Raw genomic sequence first — 15127 nt, 5'->3', positions numbered from 1 at the left:
GGAACCGATCATGGAAACCTGTTACTATGCCAACAAACAAGAAGAATTTTTCCAGTGTCACTCACAATTCTAGTACTGGGCAGATAGATGCTCTATAAAGCAACTCTTTGGAGCCTGAACATCAATAGATGCACAAGACAAGAAACCTATCAGGGTTGCATACCTTTGCAGGTATAAATGTGAACTGGACACCTTACTGACCCATTTAAAGACTTAAGATTTTTTATTTGTTATAGTCCATAAAGTTACATAGAAGTACATATCCTGATTCACATATTTAGTGTTTTCTGCATATACCTGATCATATTAGCTTGTGAGTCAATGAAACTAATATAATTCAACAGCATACCACCGGATAGGTACGTACCGCAGCACGGTAGCTATGGAGACAATCCAGATGCTGTTTGTGAAAGTGTCAGTTGCTGAACTGGGAAAACAGACAAGTCAGTAACATTGAAGCTAGAGCTTAAAATTTTGTATTTTGCCTTCCTAATTGATTTTTAATAGTCAATAGGTCTATGCTGTAGTAATTCGCTAGTTAGCCTATCCAACACTTTCACAACCACCAAGTTACTACTAAAGGGGGTTTGTGGTTTGTTTTTTGGGTTTTTTGTTTAAGATTGTTAACATCTTTGATTTTCAGCTATTCTATTGGATACTGTTTTACACTGCATACTATTTTAAAGAAAAGGTAAGAAATCTGAGCTGTAACATTTACATTTTAATCTAACCTTCTGTACCAAACAGTAACTAATACTCTACTTAATTCATAGGTTATACAAACCTTAACTCGCTATAGACTTTGGTCCTTAATTTGAGCTTCATGCAAGAAACTAAGGATCAAATTACTGGTTTTTCCTCAGCATAGTGACTTCTCAAGTAGATGTCTAATGCTTGAAATAACCACAACAAGAGGGGAAAGAACCCAGCACAATATAAGCTGAACGTCCCATACAATGCGTGCTCTGCATCTTATAAAGTTCTACCAATGGAACCAAGATGGCAAACGAAAGGAAGGCCTTCTGCAAAACAAGGGCCTCCGAGCAGCGTGTCAGAAAGAAATTGTTCTTCAGCTTCTTTTGATGGGAGATGCTTTCAAGTCAGGAAATTAGAAACAGGTGTGCCAGAGGGCACACACACATCCATGCACCACACTGAAAAACACGCGTTTTCAATTTTCAGACATGAAAGAGACTCCTGTTGAATGGAAGGAGAAATGAAAATCTAGCTTGCTTTCTGCAAGCCATAAGCAAAGAGCTTATGGAACTCTGACAAGCTGCCGGAGCCTGTCTAGCTATTCAAATGCACAGTACCTCAACACAAAGTGTTGGAATTTGTTTTAAAGGAGTACAAAATGGAAACTTGCATTACTCACATTCATTCAAGAATGAAAAAATTTATCTGGTTTACTCCACTGCCAAAGAATGACTCTTCTCTTTTCAGAAGCTAAAGATAGAAGTTACAGGTTATCTGTATTTTATTATCTATTCCACACAGCAGAGTCTGAACCTGGCCTTAAGTTGTTGCAACTTTGACGTTGTTATTTTCAGTTAAATAGTAGCACCTAGAAAAGAAGTGTCAGTTAACACGTTAAAAACCTACTATTTCTGCTTTATTTCCTGAACAACTTCTAGTTATGCCTAATGGAAACACGGTGAAACCTGTATTTTAATAAGCTCTGGTTATCATTACCAGCATCTCTAGAAAGAGCTGACTAAAAACTCACAAGCCAATGGTTTTAAAAAACAAAATAAAGCACAATAAAAATAGTTGGCTGGCAAGATACTGATACAGTTAGTGGCATATTAAAATAAAAATTTAAAGTCTAATTCTGAAAAGACATAAAATGCTACAGGATAATGCAGTAGAACACTAAATTAAAGTTGCATAACTTTAGCTTTCTGTACTCCTATCAGTTGCTGCATCTTGCCTTCATACTAGCAGGGGAAATTTTTAACTTACTGACCTGCTGCCAGGAAGAACACCTGCAAACAAAGTCCTGTCCAATTCCTAAAGCATTGATCCTAGAGGGATCAATGGAGCACATTCCTGTCACAGACAGAAAATGCTTAGATGATTTAACTTCCAACCTAACGAACATCGACTAAGAATATGCAAATGGAAATTTTCCAAAAGTTTGTAACTTCAGTAAATTTGGGTAGGTTTCAAAGATAACAAAAGACAAATTCAACATCCAGACAAACTGTGTCTAAAGTATCTTCTCTAAGGAAAGGTGGGAAAACACTTTCTATGTCTTCAAGTTTTTAATATGGGCAAAATAAACTAAAATCACTCTTAAGAACAACCCATTCAGCTTTTCTACAATTTTACAGACAGGAAAAAAAAAAAGACTAAATAGTTAAAATATGCCAAGTGTATTTATCCTTCACTTCCAAATAGTGGAAAATGCCAGATAACTTTATTTAAAAAAAGCTATTTGTTTCAATTATCATGAACAAGAAGAATTTCGGATGTACCTCCGAGAAAGATTATAATGAAGAAAAATAATGTAGTTCCATTAAAGCGGATGTGGATTTTACATTCTTCTTTACATTTAATATATATTGAAAGATTACTTTCAGTTAAACTGAAAAGGAAAAGCAAACTATTTTTGCCTAGGCCTTCATCAGAAGCTTTGTTGTGATTGATGTCTTTGTAAAAATACTACATCTCTCCAAACTACATCATTTTCATCATATAAAATTTACAGGAAAGGAAATAAGATAGTAGCTAACTAAATGTACATAATTGGATTGAGAGTAGCCCTGAAGAGGACTTGGGGGTGTTGGTGGATGAGAAGCTCAACATGGCCCGGCAATGTACACTTGCAGCCCTGGGCTGCACCAAAGAAGCGTGACCAGCAGGTCGATGGAAGGGATTCTCCCTCTCTACTCCACTGAGACCCCACCTGGAGTACTGCGTCCAGCTCTGGGGTCTCCAGCATAAGAAGGACAGGGATCTGTTGGAGCAAGTCCAGAGAAGGGCCACAAAGATGATCAGAGGGTTGGAGCACCTCTCCTATGAAGACAGGCTGAGAGAGTTTGGGTTGTTCAGCCTGGAGAAGAGAAGGCCCCAGAAATACCTTAGAGCAGCCTTCCAGTACCTAAAGAGGCCTACAAGAAAGTTGTAGAGGGACAGTTCACAAGGGCAGGTAGTGACAGGACAAGGGCTAATGGGTTTAAGCTGAAGGAGGGGAGATTTAGATTAGATACGAGGAAGAAATTCTTTACTGTGAGGGTGGTGAGGCACTGGAACAGGTTGCCCAGAGAAGTTGGTGGAGGCCTCGATCCCTGGCAGTGTTCAAGGCCAGGTTGGATGGGGCTTTGGGCAACGTGGTCTAGTGGAGGGTGTCCCTGCCCACAGCAGGGGGGTTGGAACTAGATGAGCTTTAAGGTCCCTTCCAACCCAAACCATTCTATGGTTCTGCAATTACCTTCTCTCAATTACAGAAAAATGTTTAAGACACAAAAACAGAGTTCAGTTTGCTGGAGCCTCCATTTCACGTTATATCCTTGCCTCCAGTTCAAGCCATTTGGGCAAGGTATGGCAAACAAGAACAGCACCAGCAGTGTTCAGAGGAGACAGTGCTGCACAGCTGGCTGCTGCCCCGGGTTATGAACACACCACTCTCTGAGCAGCAGCCCTTCTGCAGGAGACTACCACTTCTAAAAAGCCCGTGCAACTTCATGCTTACAATGTATTATTACATTAAGTCCAATTATAATTTCAAGAGGCAATAAGCACTCTTTGATTGTTGCATCCATCCAGTTCTGCTTCAAAACAACCCTTCCAAAGGCAAGTCAACCATTCTGATTATTTTGTGGACAAAACCCTCAGCTTTGAACATTGCGGTACTGCGTTTAATTGACTGCTTCTTAACGCTACCATTCCCACAAATCATCTCTGCCTGTTGCTTCCTCTCTCTTCACACAGCCTTGTGGTGGTAGTAAGTTAGTTCAGACACCACATGCTACAGCACTGAAGCCTCCAAACGGCATCTGGACACAAAGCCTGAACTCTTGACAGAAGTATTCACTTCAGAGGTAAATACTGATCTGTCTGGAGATAAACCTCTTTCTTCCTCTACTCTGGTTCACTGTAACAATGACATAACTCTTCTCCATATGCAGCTGCTTCATCTGCGATGCATTAAATTACCTATTATTCCCCAAATCTTACAGGACCAGGCTGATTTTGAGAGATAATACGTATTTCTACAAAGAGGTTAACTGTATCGTAATACCTATCTCACACAGTGTAGCTCAAACAATCTGTACAGGATACAAGATTTACATGTGAAATTCCTCTGGAGGCCTGGAGCACGGACCCAGAAGGACGCAGGCCAGACAGACAAGTGGCACCTGCCCGGGTATCAGCAGTCTCTGGATTCCAGCACAGCCACTACTGCCCTCAATGCACAGGGATCACAAAGCCAAAAGTCCTACATCACAAGTCAATTCATTGACATTAAAGCTTCCTTGAAAAATATTTACTCTGCAGATTCGTAGGTCACTGCAGTTCCTGTCAAAAATGAGTTTTCAAGTAAAAAATCTACCATTTAGTGGCTTCTATAAGGAGAGACTGAAATGCTGGCTGAGGGGATAGCTCGAAAACCAATTTAACAAGCACAAGCCATCTCTCCATAGGTGTCATTTCCTAATCTGTACTACCTGTTCCATTTTGCCAGTAAAAGCATCCATGAGGCACACAATGGACTGGAAAGAAGGACAGATAGGAACAAAAAGTAAAAGTTTGAGTAGGAAAAGGCAGGAAGAGGAAGAGTGAATACACTTATTTCCTTATTGGTAAGGATTTTGAAAACAAGAGAACCCTCCTTGAGCACGGAGCTGGACTCGATGAACTCCAGAGGTTCCTTCCAAGCTAAACAATTCTGTGATTCTTCACGATACAAACTGTGCCATTTTTCACTTCATGGACTGATACATCATATATATGTATGCATATCCAACACAGCTTTTTAAGTGTTTTGATGTAATCCCTAAAATGCCTTTATGAAAACAGAGGCCATTGCTTTGGACCAGAGACCTTAACAGCCAGTCCTTTAGGATCTGGAAATCAAGAAATTATTAAGGGAGTCAGGCACATTCTGCTTATTTACACAGAATACATACAGTCTGTGTATGTATTCCTAAAACATTGCTGTTATCTGTATCTGATTTTCATTCAGTCAGGAATAGACTCTGGGCAGGGAAGAAGAGCAAGACATCAGTGAAAGATTTTTCCCAACTGAATCCTCAACTATACCTCAGTTTGGGTCCATAAATCTGATAACCTGGCTACTTCCTCAACAAAACACGACTTTGGGCTCAATCCTGAAGCCCAATTATATTTGTTAACATGCTTGATTTTTCTGAAAGAGCTTGATATATTTAAAGATTCTACTCCCTTTTCTTTAGGATTCTAAACCATAATTAGGTCCCATTTAAATCCTCCCTAGGACATCACATCACTGTACCCTTCTTGTATCAAATATTATCCTCAGATGGATTCTAGTAAAAGCTGGAGATTTTGCAGCTTTGTGTTACAGAATTTCTGCATTTAGTAAATAATGCAAAACCTTCTGTCTATCTTCAGAAATGCAATATTAAAAGGTTTGCTGGCTTCAATGGCTGATAGAGATACACAAAGCACACCACCCATGCACGAAGAACAAGTAAAAATGCTTTCTACTACCTACTGCTGTAAAGGAGCGAAAAGGAATGCAACACATTATTCTCAGTATCTACACTCAAAAATTCCACTTATAGTTGCATTTTCAAAGTCTCCTGTGTTAGCTGTTACTGAAAATTTTATATTTAAGGTTCTGTATATCAAAAGCAAATTATTACTTTTCAACTCATCTCCCAGGAAAAACACAGCCTGTCTCTTATCCCAGTAGTATTACTTTTGGCACAGTTAGTAGATGACTATTCACAATCATCATGGATATTCCAACTGGGGAGGAGATTTAATGTCACATTTGATATTATTTTCAATGAGAAGAACATACACAAAGTCTTTGATTCCCATTATGCTCAGGAAAAAATAGGAAATGTTTTCTTAAAGTATAGCCAAAAAACGGACTATTGTTTCTACTGCGGTTGGGTTTTGCTCACAAATGTTTTCCCTCCAAATAATACCCATCTTCCTTTGTTTACATTCATATACCAACAAAAAACATTCACTAAAGAGTTCCAAGTGGCCTTACAAGTGTGGTTTTGGCCTCTACTTTTTGGGGACGTGGTGGGGGTACTTAAAGGGGAGGCTGTTTTCTTTGTGTCTGTATGCACATGCAAATGTGTGCAAACCATGCGCAAGCTTTTAAAGACCAAAGATTTGGCTTCTACTATGTTGATCCAAAAAACAGTTTAGCTGTTACTCACGTTTATACTAAATAAAGGTCATTGGTAATGCTCATCTCATTTAACAAGCTTTCACTCAGTCTCTACCATCATTCCTGCACACAATGGCACTTGCATTATGTTGTTACATGTCACAGGTAAGGTTCCCCGAGTATCTTCGCTATGCCTGCAACTGCAATATTCTCTGAATTTCTTGAATTTTAATATTGATTTTGAGATACTTAGAGCATTCCTGTAATGTTTATCCTTCAGTTGCCAATGAAGTCCCACAACTGTATTTTTATCCCCCCAAAATATTAATATAATTCAGAGCTCATATGTTCAAATGTCTCCAAAAATTGATTAAAAAAAAGTTAGAAAGATTTTACTTGTTTACACAGAAACTGAATTTTAGACTGAGAGTTACAGAACAAAACTTGAACTTAAGGCCTTTCACAGCAATTCTTAAGCTCCACCATCTCCCTCATCCTGTCTTTAGAAAGTTTTCATCTTTTGATTTCAGTTGTCCCAACCCCTTTTAAACTATAGCCATAAAATATGAGTTTTACAATATCCTGTATTTTATAAACCATGAAGTAACTTTTGAAAAGCCAAAACAAATAAAACCAAAGACAGTGTGGCTAAACAAGGCCAAGAGTCTGTTAGAGGTAAGAAAATACCGTTCAAAAACTTGAAGTCTTGCCCAAGCAAGTTCAGAACCACCACCTTTGGCACATTCAATATAAAATCACGATAAAAATGGCCAGAGATATTTGAGAAACAACTTGCTGAAAGCATAAGAACTAATAAGAAATCCTCCCTGAACACGCAAAAGCAGGAAACCTGCCAGCATTCACAGGGCCAACAGAAGATCAAGATGTAAAAACATGTCTTCAAATAATACATGACCACTGGAAGAAAGCTACGTGAATTTGGAAGTCCTTTTAATGAAGTACTTTGAAGTACTTTTATGGCAATGCCTTTTTTTTTTTATTTATGAGGAAGATATTGAAAGATATGTCTCAAATTGAAGATTCAATAGAAGGATTTTAGAACAGAATTAATAAAAAATCAAGAATAAAACCTACTGTGTCACTTACTGTGGCATTTAAACTAACACTTTTCTTTTCCCAAGAAAGCTTCTACAACGTTAAACCATCACAGAATAAGAAAAACATTCCCAGCAAAATTTAAATAAATGTTCTTCTAAGTACAAAAAGAAATGAGAGATCTTGAGAAAGTCATCCTGATCCATTGAAAACAAAGATATCTCCAGCTTATAAAGTCCCAATATCACAAATTGCTAGAAGCTTGGATGACACAGTGAAGGTGCTTTTCCCAGTCCCGTACTTTTCCTCGGAGACCTGCAAACACCCTTTATCTGAAACAGGACACCAAACTATCTGGAGCTCTGGTTTGACCCAGTGTGTCCATTCTTGCGTTCCTTCCAATCCCGCATGCATTTCAATGTGAAAGACTTTGTATTCTGTATGCTTTGCATTACTATTCCAAACTCTCCTTTCCCCACACGAGAGGTTTTCCCCAAGCTGTTCAATCTCTTGCTGATCACAGCCTCCAAAACCCAAAGATATGAGCAAATTCCTAAGTATGGAATCAAAATAGGTTACAAAACCTGGCCCTTAAAAATTGCTTGTGGGAAACTAATGCCAAAGAACATTCTTTTTCAAGACTAAATGTAGAGCCTGATATAACAAACTCTCGAGGCTTGAATTTCTATCCCCAGTTATCACTATAAAAAGTTTATATGTCTAAACCAGCACAAATGTGAAACCTTTTATTTCCCAAAGAATCCTCAAGTTAAAATTCTTTGGTTTAGCATATATTAATACTTAATAATTTTGAGCATACTTTTTGATAAAGCTTTAAGGGAATGATAGTTAAACTTTTCTCTTCATTCAAGATTTTTTTAAAATTCCAAATGCAATTTGATGAATCAGCTCTTTTAAGAAGTCATTTAACAATAATATTAAAAGCCTACACATACAGTACTCAATACACACAGCAATCAAAGCCTAATTTTCTTCTTCCTGCCCTCCCCCCATACAACAGAAAAAAAATTCCCTGTAGAAAACGTTAGGATAAATTTATGCCAAATAAATTTAACACGTAAAGAAAAATTAAAATGAAGAGACGTGAAATTAAAACAATAACATGCTATTTTGTGAAAAGCACAGAAATCTAAACTGATTGTAAATTTCAGTTATTTTATGCATGTATTTTAAATGCTTTTACATAAAAGTGTATATGTCTATGTAAAATGAAACATTAAATGATTGCGCATGTGCACACAGTTTTTATTTATACAGAACATGCAGGTTTCATTTGTTGCTGTTTTTTTAACTATATGTCCACACAAAACCACTTTAGAAACCGACGTGAGGGGGGTATAATCACTATTACAAACACAGTCTAGTCTGATTTTAGGTACACCAAGTGGCAACACTTATCTTCTCTTAGCAAGCACCGTCAACCTTAGAGCTTTCCAAATCAAGGCATCTTCTAGAGTTTAGGCAGTACCTTTATTTTCTAAAATTTTCATCCAACAACGATGTACATTAACGTATTATTTTCTTGCTTAGCCTTGGCAATTTCACCTTTTGAATATTTGCAGATGTTTACGCCCCCATTCCAATCTCGTGCTGTGATCCAGCCAAGTTGTAAGTTTCATTCTTTCAACCTTTCCTATAATTTAATTTTTCCATCCCTCTACCCCTTAATTAACTTTATGGTTCACATTGTCGGATGCTCATATTTTAAACAAAAGACAGGCATCAATATATTTTAAAATGGCACTAAACATAAATTACATTATAAAATAAAACATTATGAGCTTCTGAAAATGGAAAAAAGAATGGTATTGATTACAGAAGAGTTCTTACTTCCTGTAAACATTGCTATCTCCCTCCCTCTCTCCCTCTCTCACACACACACTTACTTTAAAGGAAAACCAGAAACAAGAGTTTAATTAAACACCGCTAGTCTGAATTTCAAATCACTGAATAAACAGATGGCCATGCTTCATAGACCGCCAGCAGTCTATTTCAATTAACTGCAATTGCTGTGAGTGTAATGTCATGGAAGCTAGAAGATTTGAACTAAAGAAACATACATATATATGTGTGTGAGAGGGAGATAGTTAAAAATAGTATAACATTAAAGTATTTACCACTATATAAAATTGGTACCAGCAAAAAGAAAGCAAGAGTCTATTTAAGGCCATCATTAAACCCAGACGTCTCCTTTAAGTGTATCAGGATGCTTGCTGGTACTTGCATAGACTTCAAATCCAGCTGACTTGGAAAGAACAGTTTTAAAAACTTAAATAAAGGTGTCACTCTCAGCTTTTCCACAAACAGTCTCTAATATTGGACTTATACTTGCTAATTATTATGGTCCCCAATACTGCAATATTTAAATATATGTTTACACAGGTAAGCATTTATTAAACTAAAATCAATGTGGTGTTCCCTGAGTGGAAAGATCTTCCGACACTTCTGCATTCAGTATAGCTCTCCTTTGCATAAGTACTAAAAAGGAGTATTACTAACACTGAACTTAAGGGTGAACATCTACACAAATTTTCAACAGCGTGAGACAGACTTAAATACAGGGGAAATTAGAAAGGTACATGACTTCAAAGGCAACACAGGGTATTTCTGATGCTCTTCAGCCTTGGTCAAATTTTTGTTCTACACCCTGTTATCTTGCTCCCCCCACTATTTCTGTAACAGGACTCTAACTCCACAGTACTCTTGGGATATAGTTTACATCACCTAAATCTGAACTCTGCAGATTTTTTTTCATCTCTCCTTATACTCAATGCTGATAACTCTTAACATCATTAAGCAGTGGTCCAAACCATAAATTTTGCATCCTGACATAAGCATTTACAAAAAAGTGTTAACAAGTAGCTTTTCTGTTTGAGACTGTTTATACAGCTAGGGGAAAGAAAAAAAGAGATGAAATGCAGTCAACTGCTTTTATGTGGGAGTTGCAAAGTAAAAGCAACTCCCGCATAACTTCACCTGAAGGCTTTTGTGTTCTACAATATTCAGCCGGTGTAACAATACAGTTAGCTTTTCAATGTCTGTTCCAGACAAGTTAAAAACATCCCAGCTTACATTCTCAAACCTTACACTGCAGTGTGAGCTATCTTCCCAGCTATTGTTTGGTTAGTTTTTTGTGTTTTGTTTTGTTTTCTTTCTGATTTTTACTATTTCTTCAGTCCTGTTACATTTAGTAGATCTGTTGACAAACTTGTTTTTAATTGGTACCTCCAGTGCTCAGTGTGTCAACTGACAGAACAGCTCTGTATGATAGCTGGCTGACAGGCATCAAATGAACAAAATACTTCTGTGTGTCCAAGATCCTGAGACTTCCAAAGAAGAGAAGAGAAGCTACTCTAATTCTTACATTACTTTCACAATTTCCGAATAAATGTTTTCCAAGACACTTATTCTAGTAATTTGGTTTTGCCTTTTCCCCTTCCTTTTGAGACAAAAAGAGAGATGAAGAACAAATTCACTTATATATTCACTTAAAATAGTAATTCAATATTTTGGAGGGAAAAATGCTATTTGTAGCACTTTTGTATCCAGGGACCCTCTTGTGTTAAAGGACCTTCTAATTATCTTAGGTCTTTACAGAAGGCTTCCAGTCACAGAGGAACTCTGAGTTTAGCACAGCATTAGGCTTACAACAGCACTTCTTTTCAGGAGGACAGGTCCCTCAATACAGAACAAATACAGTACATCCTTTCAGTGTAATACAAAAATCTTTTAAACAGGATAAAAATTCACATGGTTGTTAGTTAAGTAAAAAGACTAATACAAGCAACCAACAGAGATTAATTCATGGGTCTAAAGACACTACTGACATATATATATATATAAAAATAAATGATAGACATGTAGAATGTAGTGTGGAAATAATATTAATATTTTAATTTGCCATTCATATAAATATTTTATTTGGAATTTGTAAATTAATTATAGAGAAAGATAGCAACTGTTTGAAATATTTATAAAAGTAGTAAATACCTGAAGTACTCACAGCAGTGGAGTAAGGGGTATGAGCTCCTGTATTTTCAGCCCAGCAGCCACAACCATAAAGAGCTGCCTAAGGAAAGAAGTACATCTTTCATAAATTTAAGTAGACAAGGTTTTTGGTTTGTTCCCCTGCCTTAAAACAAAACAAAAAACCCCACAACACAAAAAAAGAAAACCCCAAACCCCCAAAACACACACACAAAACAACCCAACACTAAAGCTCCAAACCAACAAAAATAACCCCCAAACCCTAAGAAAAATCCAGGTATTATAAAAAAAACCCCACCAGAAAATCCTAACAGTCAAAATTATGATTCCAATCCATTTTGCTACATCTTCTTTTTCTATTCTTCAGAACTGAATAATTATCATAGATGTGTGGTATTCTAACCTAACTTGACAGAAAATGAGGGTACAGATATCAAAACACAAAGTAACTCCAGCTTTTTCCTATTTATATAAAGACCTTTTCACTCTGGTATTCCAAAAGAAAATCTTAAATGCATTTGAAAAGAGAACTGCTTTTGAGACAGCAGCAAAAGTCAACCAGAAATATAGCTGTACAGCAATGGAGTTTGACATTTCTGATGCACATCAAAATTCCCTCACCTAATGACAACAAGGAATGCCTATACCCAATGTGTTCTTTTAATACGTTTGTCACTTCTACCAGTTCACAAGATCATTTAAAAATTAATTAGGACAGCTTCCCTAAATATTGATGAACATCTTATTTAAAACCACTCTTAAGCATTTAAGAGACTATTTGTGGTATTAAGGAGGTATTTAAGCCCAAGAAATTAACTTATTAATAGCTCTGTCAAAAGGTAACTAACTGCAGAACTTCTGACCTATCAATGTTTTATAACACTGATGGAGGACACTAAAATCAAAACTTGCATTCCAATGCAGTGATAATGCCTTCAGAGTTTAACAGGAAGGGAGAACATCAGTTTGCTATCACAGCTCTTGCTTAGTGTCACAATTACTGAACGATCATTCCCAAATGAAAAGGTATAATCACCTGACCAACTCTTCCAGGATGCTTTAGTGCCAAACCTCCACTGGAGACAGCAGCAGCAACATTTCCTTCTTGGTCAACGACAACTGCACCAACTGTATCCAATGTTCCTGAGTCATTCTCCTGCAGGACACACAAACAGAAACAACTACTAAAAATAGTATATTAAAGTCGGATTATGCTTCTTAGCAGTGTGCAGACTAACATGCACAAAACCAAGTGACAGGTCAGTCAACAAAACGGATTTGCTGTTCATGCACCTTGTACCAATTGGGCTGCCATAAATCTTCCCAAAATGCTCTCCTGCTTCAGACAAGACCTGAAGAAAACTTCTCTGGAAACAAGAAGGTAATAAAGATCACAGAACTCATTCAATGCATAGATTACCTGCCTTTACTCACAAAAGTGCAAAAAATGTTGTTTTCTCAGTGGTGGGCATTTGTCCACTAAGAAATGATTCAGCAACTCATTCCAAAGATGCCATATCAAAAGGCCTTTCCCCAAAAGATTGGAGATGGCATTTTCAGAGACTCTGATCTTTAAAGCTATGTATGATTCAAAAATAAACAAAAAAAATCCACAAGAAGCAGCTTACCATGTAAAGAGAAAACTCTGATATTCTGAGCGAAACAATAAATAGAAGCCTTGAGAAGAAATTTCCCCCAGGACAGATTCTTTCTCCCAGACTTGTTCTCAGTTCAGCAATCTTTAATGGCTTCCTGGTTGAAACAAATTACCCGTCACTCCCTCTGGGTCACTAGAAAAGGATCTTTACTTCCATTGCTTCTGAGGCAGATTTGCTCCCCTAAGAGCAGATGTCCTTCAGCGTTCATTCCTGATGCAAGCTCTCTGCCTACTGTCTCGCAAACACTTCAGCTGTCTCCCCTTGAATCTTTCCATCCTTCCCCCCTTCCTTAATACACCACGTTCAGACACTCTAAGAGAAAGAGCAGTTTTCCCCTCTCTGCCTAGGCTTGCCCTAGATTCCCTTCTCCGCAGAACCCAGGCCAAGGCACTCTGACTTCATGCCCAGTCACACACTTTGGATAGGACACAGCATGCAGCGTACATAAAATGAATAAACACAACAGATACATCATCCAGCATATACTCCAAAGATGAACGCTGCTGTTGCACAAGCCCTCAAGCTTTTAGCTGGTCAATCTTTCCTGTATAAAAACTTACCTGCATTAAAAAAATCCTACATAAACTTACGCAAGCAAATAATCCAAAGGATATTAAGCTACTCGTATAAACACATCTCTTCTGGACTAAGATACAGAGGGAGGAAAAAAAAGAAAAAAAAATCTACACCCAACTATTCAACTTCAAATTATCAAGCTCCTATCACCAATTAAAATTTCCTTGGGCATACATCATCACTTGTCAAGCAGAGTTCTTAGGAGGCTCATGCTGATCATACTCTGCCCCCACTTAAATTAAGAGATAACACTTGAGTTAATACTGCGCCAGTCTTAAAATGAAAAATACGTAATGCAGCACTAGAGTGATCTAGATTATTTCTCGAGCAACTGGAACTCCTAAGCAGGAGCGTCATCCTTGGCTTTTACCCAGAGTAACAGTAAGTTTCTTCTCTTCACCTAAATCTTCCTGAACAAGTCTACACTCAGAAGAAGCTGGCACAAACCATATTCAATATTAAAACAAAAAGATGGATGTCACAACAGTAAAGCAGAATAACTGTTTAGAAAAAAGAGAGGTGAAAAATTACAGATCTAGGGTCTCAACTAGCATTGGGAAGAAGAGTAAACTGAAAAGTATAGGAAGGTAAAAACCAAGATCAGGAAAGGTAGGAGAAGGAGAGCAAAAGGAATTTTGAGGACTGGAGCAAAGGGAATAAGAAAAGAGCAAGGTCTCTTCCAAGTTGTAAAGTTAAAAGAAAATTAAGGAATCCTTCCTTAACATCTCATGGGCAAACGTATTTCACATCTCCCAGGACTGCTTGCCACAACCTAATTCAGGTATTATTAACCCAGTTAGAACACCACTATTCACTGCATTGAAAAGATCTTAAGCAGCAGAGCAGGCTGCTCACTGGAGCTGCAGACTCCCATCCTTGGAAATTTTCAAGATTAGACTGGATAAAGCTCTTCCCAACATGAATTTTCCTACGATCCTATGATTTCTATATAAAGAAGAACTACTAATATGCTGCAGGTTTTGTTTGCCCATCCCCTGCCCCCTTTTAGCAAAGGAAATTATACCCACAACAAACAACTTGATTAATAGACAACTACAGATATGAAAATCAAACCCGTCAAAGATAGGAAATGCCAGAATTAAGGCCACCTGTGTAATCTTAATTCATATTAAATCAAACACTTGAGGCTCCCATAATGAACAGAAATACATTTTAGAAGGATGAGGCTCAGGATGGATCAGTATGTTTTCCATATCATCTGACAGCAAAGAAAAAAATGCTTGCAGCCTTCTTTGCAGCATCTGTAAAACTATTTGCTCAATCTGCCATCCATCTTCTGCTTTAGCTCTCATATGCATAAAATATTTGCCTTCAGTAGCTATATAAATAATTTCTTTTTTGAAAAGATATTTTAATCAAAAAACCACAAGCATATACAAGTGTATGTTGCATGAAAAATTTCTTTCCCATTATTTCCTTTAAAAGATGATCTATTTCATATCAGTATTTGCTATCAATGCTCTATAGTTTGCTT

The 15127-nt window shown here is 37.3% G+C and overlaps 1 protein-coding gene across 1 annotated transcript in view; it reads right to left on the bottom strand.

The window, feature by feature from the left end:
• Positions 1-15127, bottom strand: part of TASP1 (taspase 1) — an 88548-nt gene that overhangs the window by 32440 nt on the left and 40981 nt on the right. Inside the window, 2 exon segments of the mRNA XM_054821569.1 lie at positions 11402-11480; positions 12435-12554. Of these exon segments, the coding sequence (XP_054677544.1) occupies positions 11402-11480; positions 12435-12554 (199 nt within the window).

This window comes from Grus americana, chromosome 3 (assembly GCF_028858705.1).
Source record: "Grus americana isolate bGruAme1 chromosome 3, bGruAme1.mat, whole genome shotgun sequence".
NCBI classification, from domain to species: Eukaryota; Metazoa; Chordata; class Aves; order Gruiformes; family Gruidae; genus Grus; species Grus americana.
The sequence above is the reverse complement of the archived record's forward strand: the minus strand, read 5'-3'. Positions and strand labels throughout refer to the sequence as shown.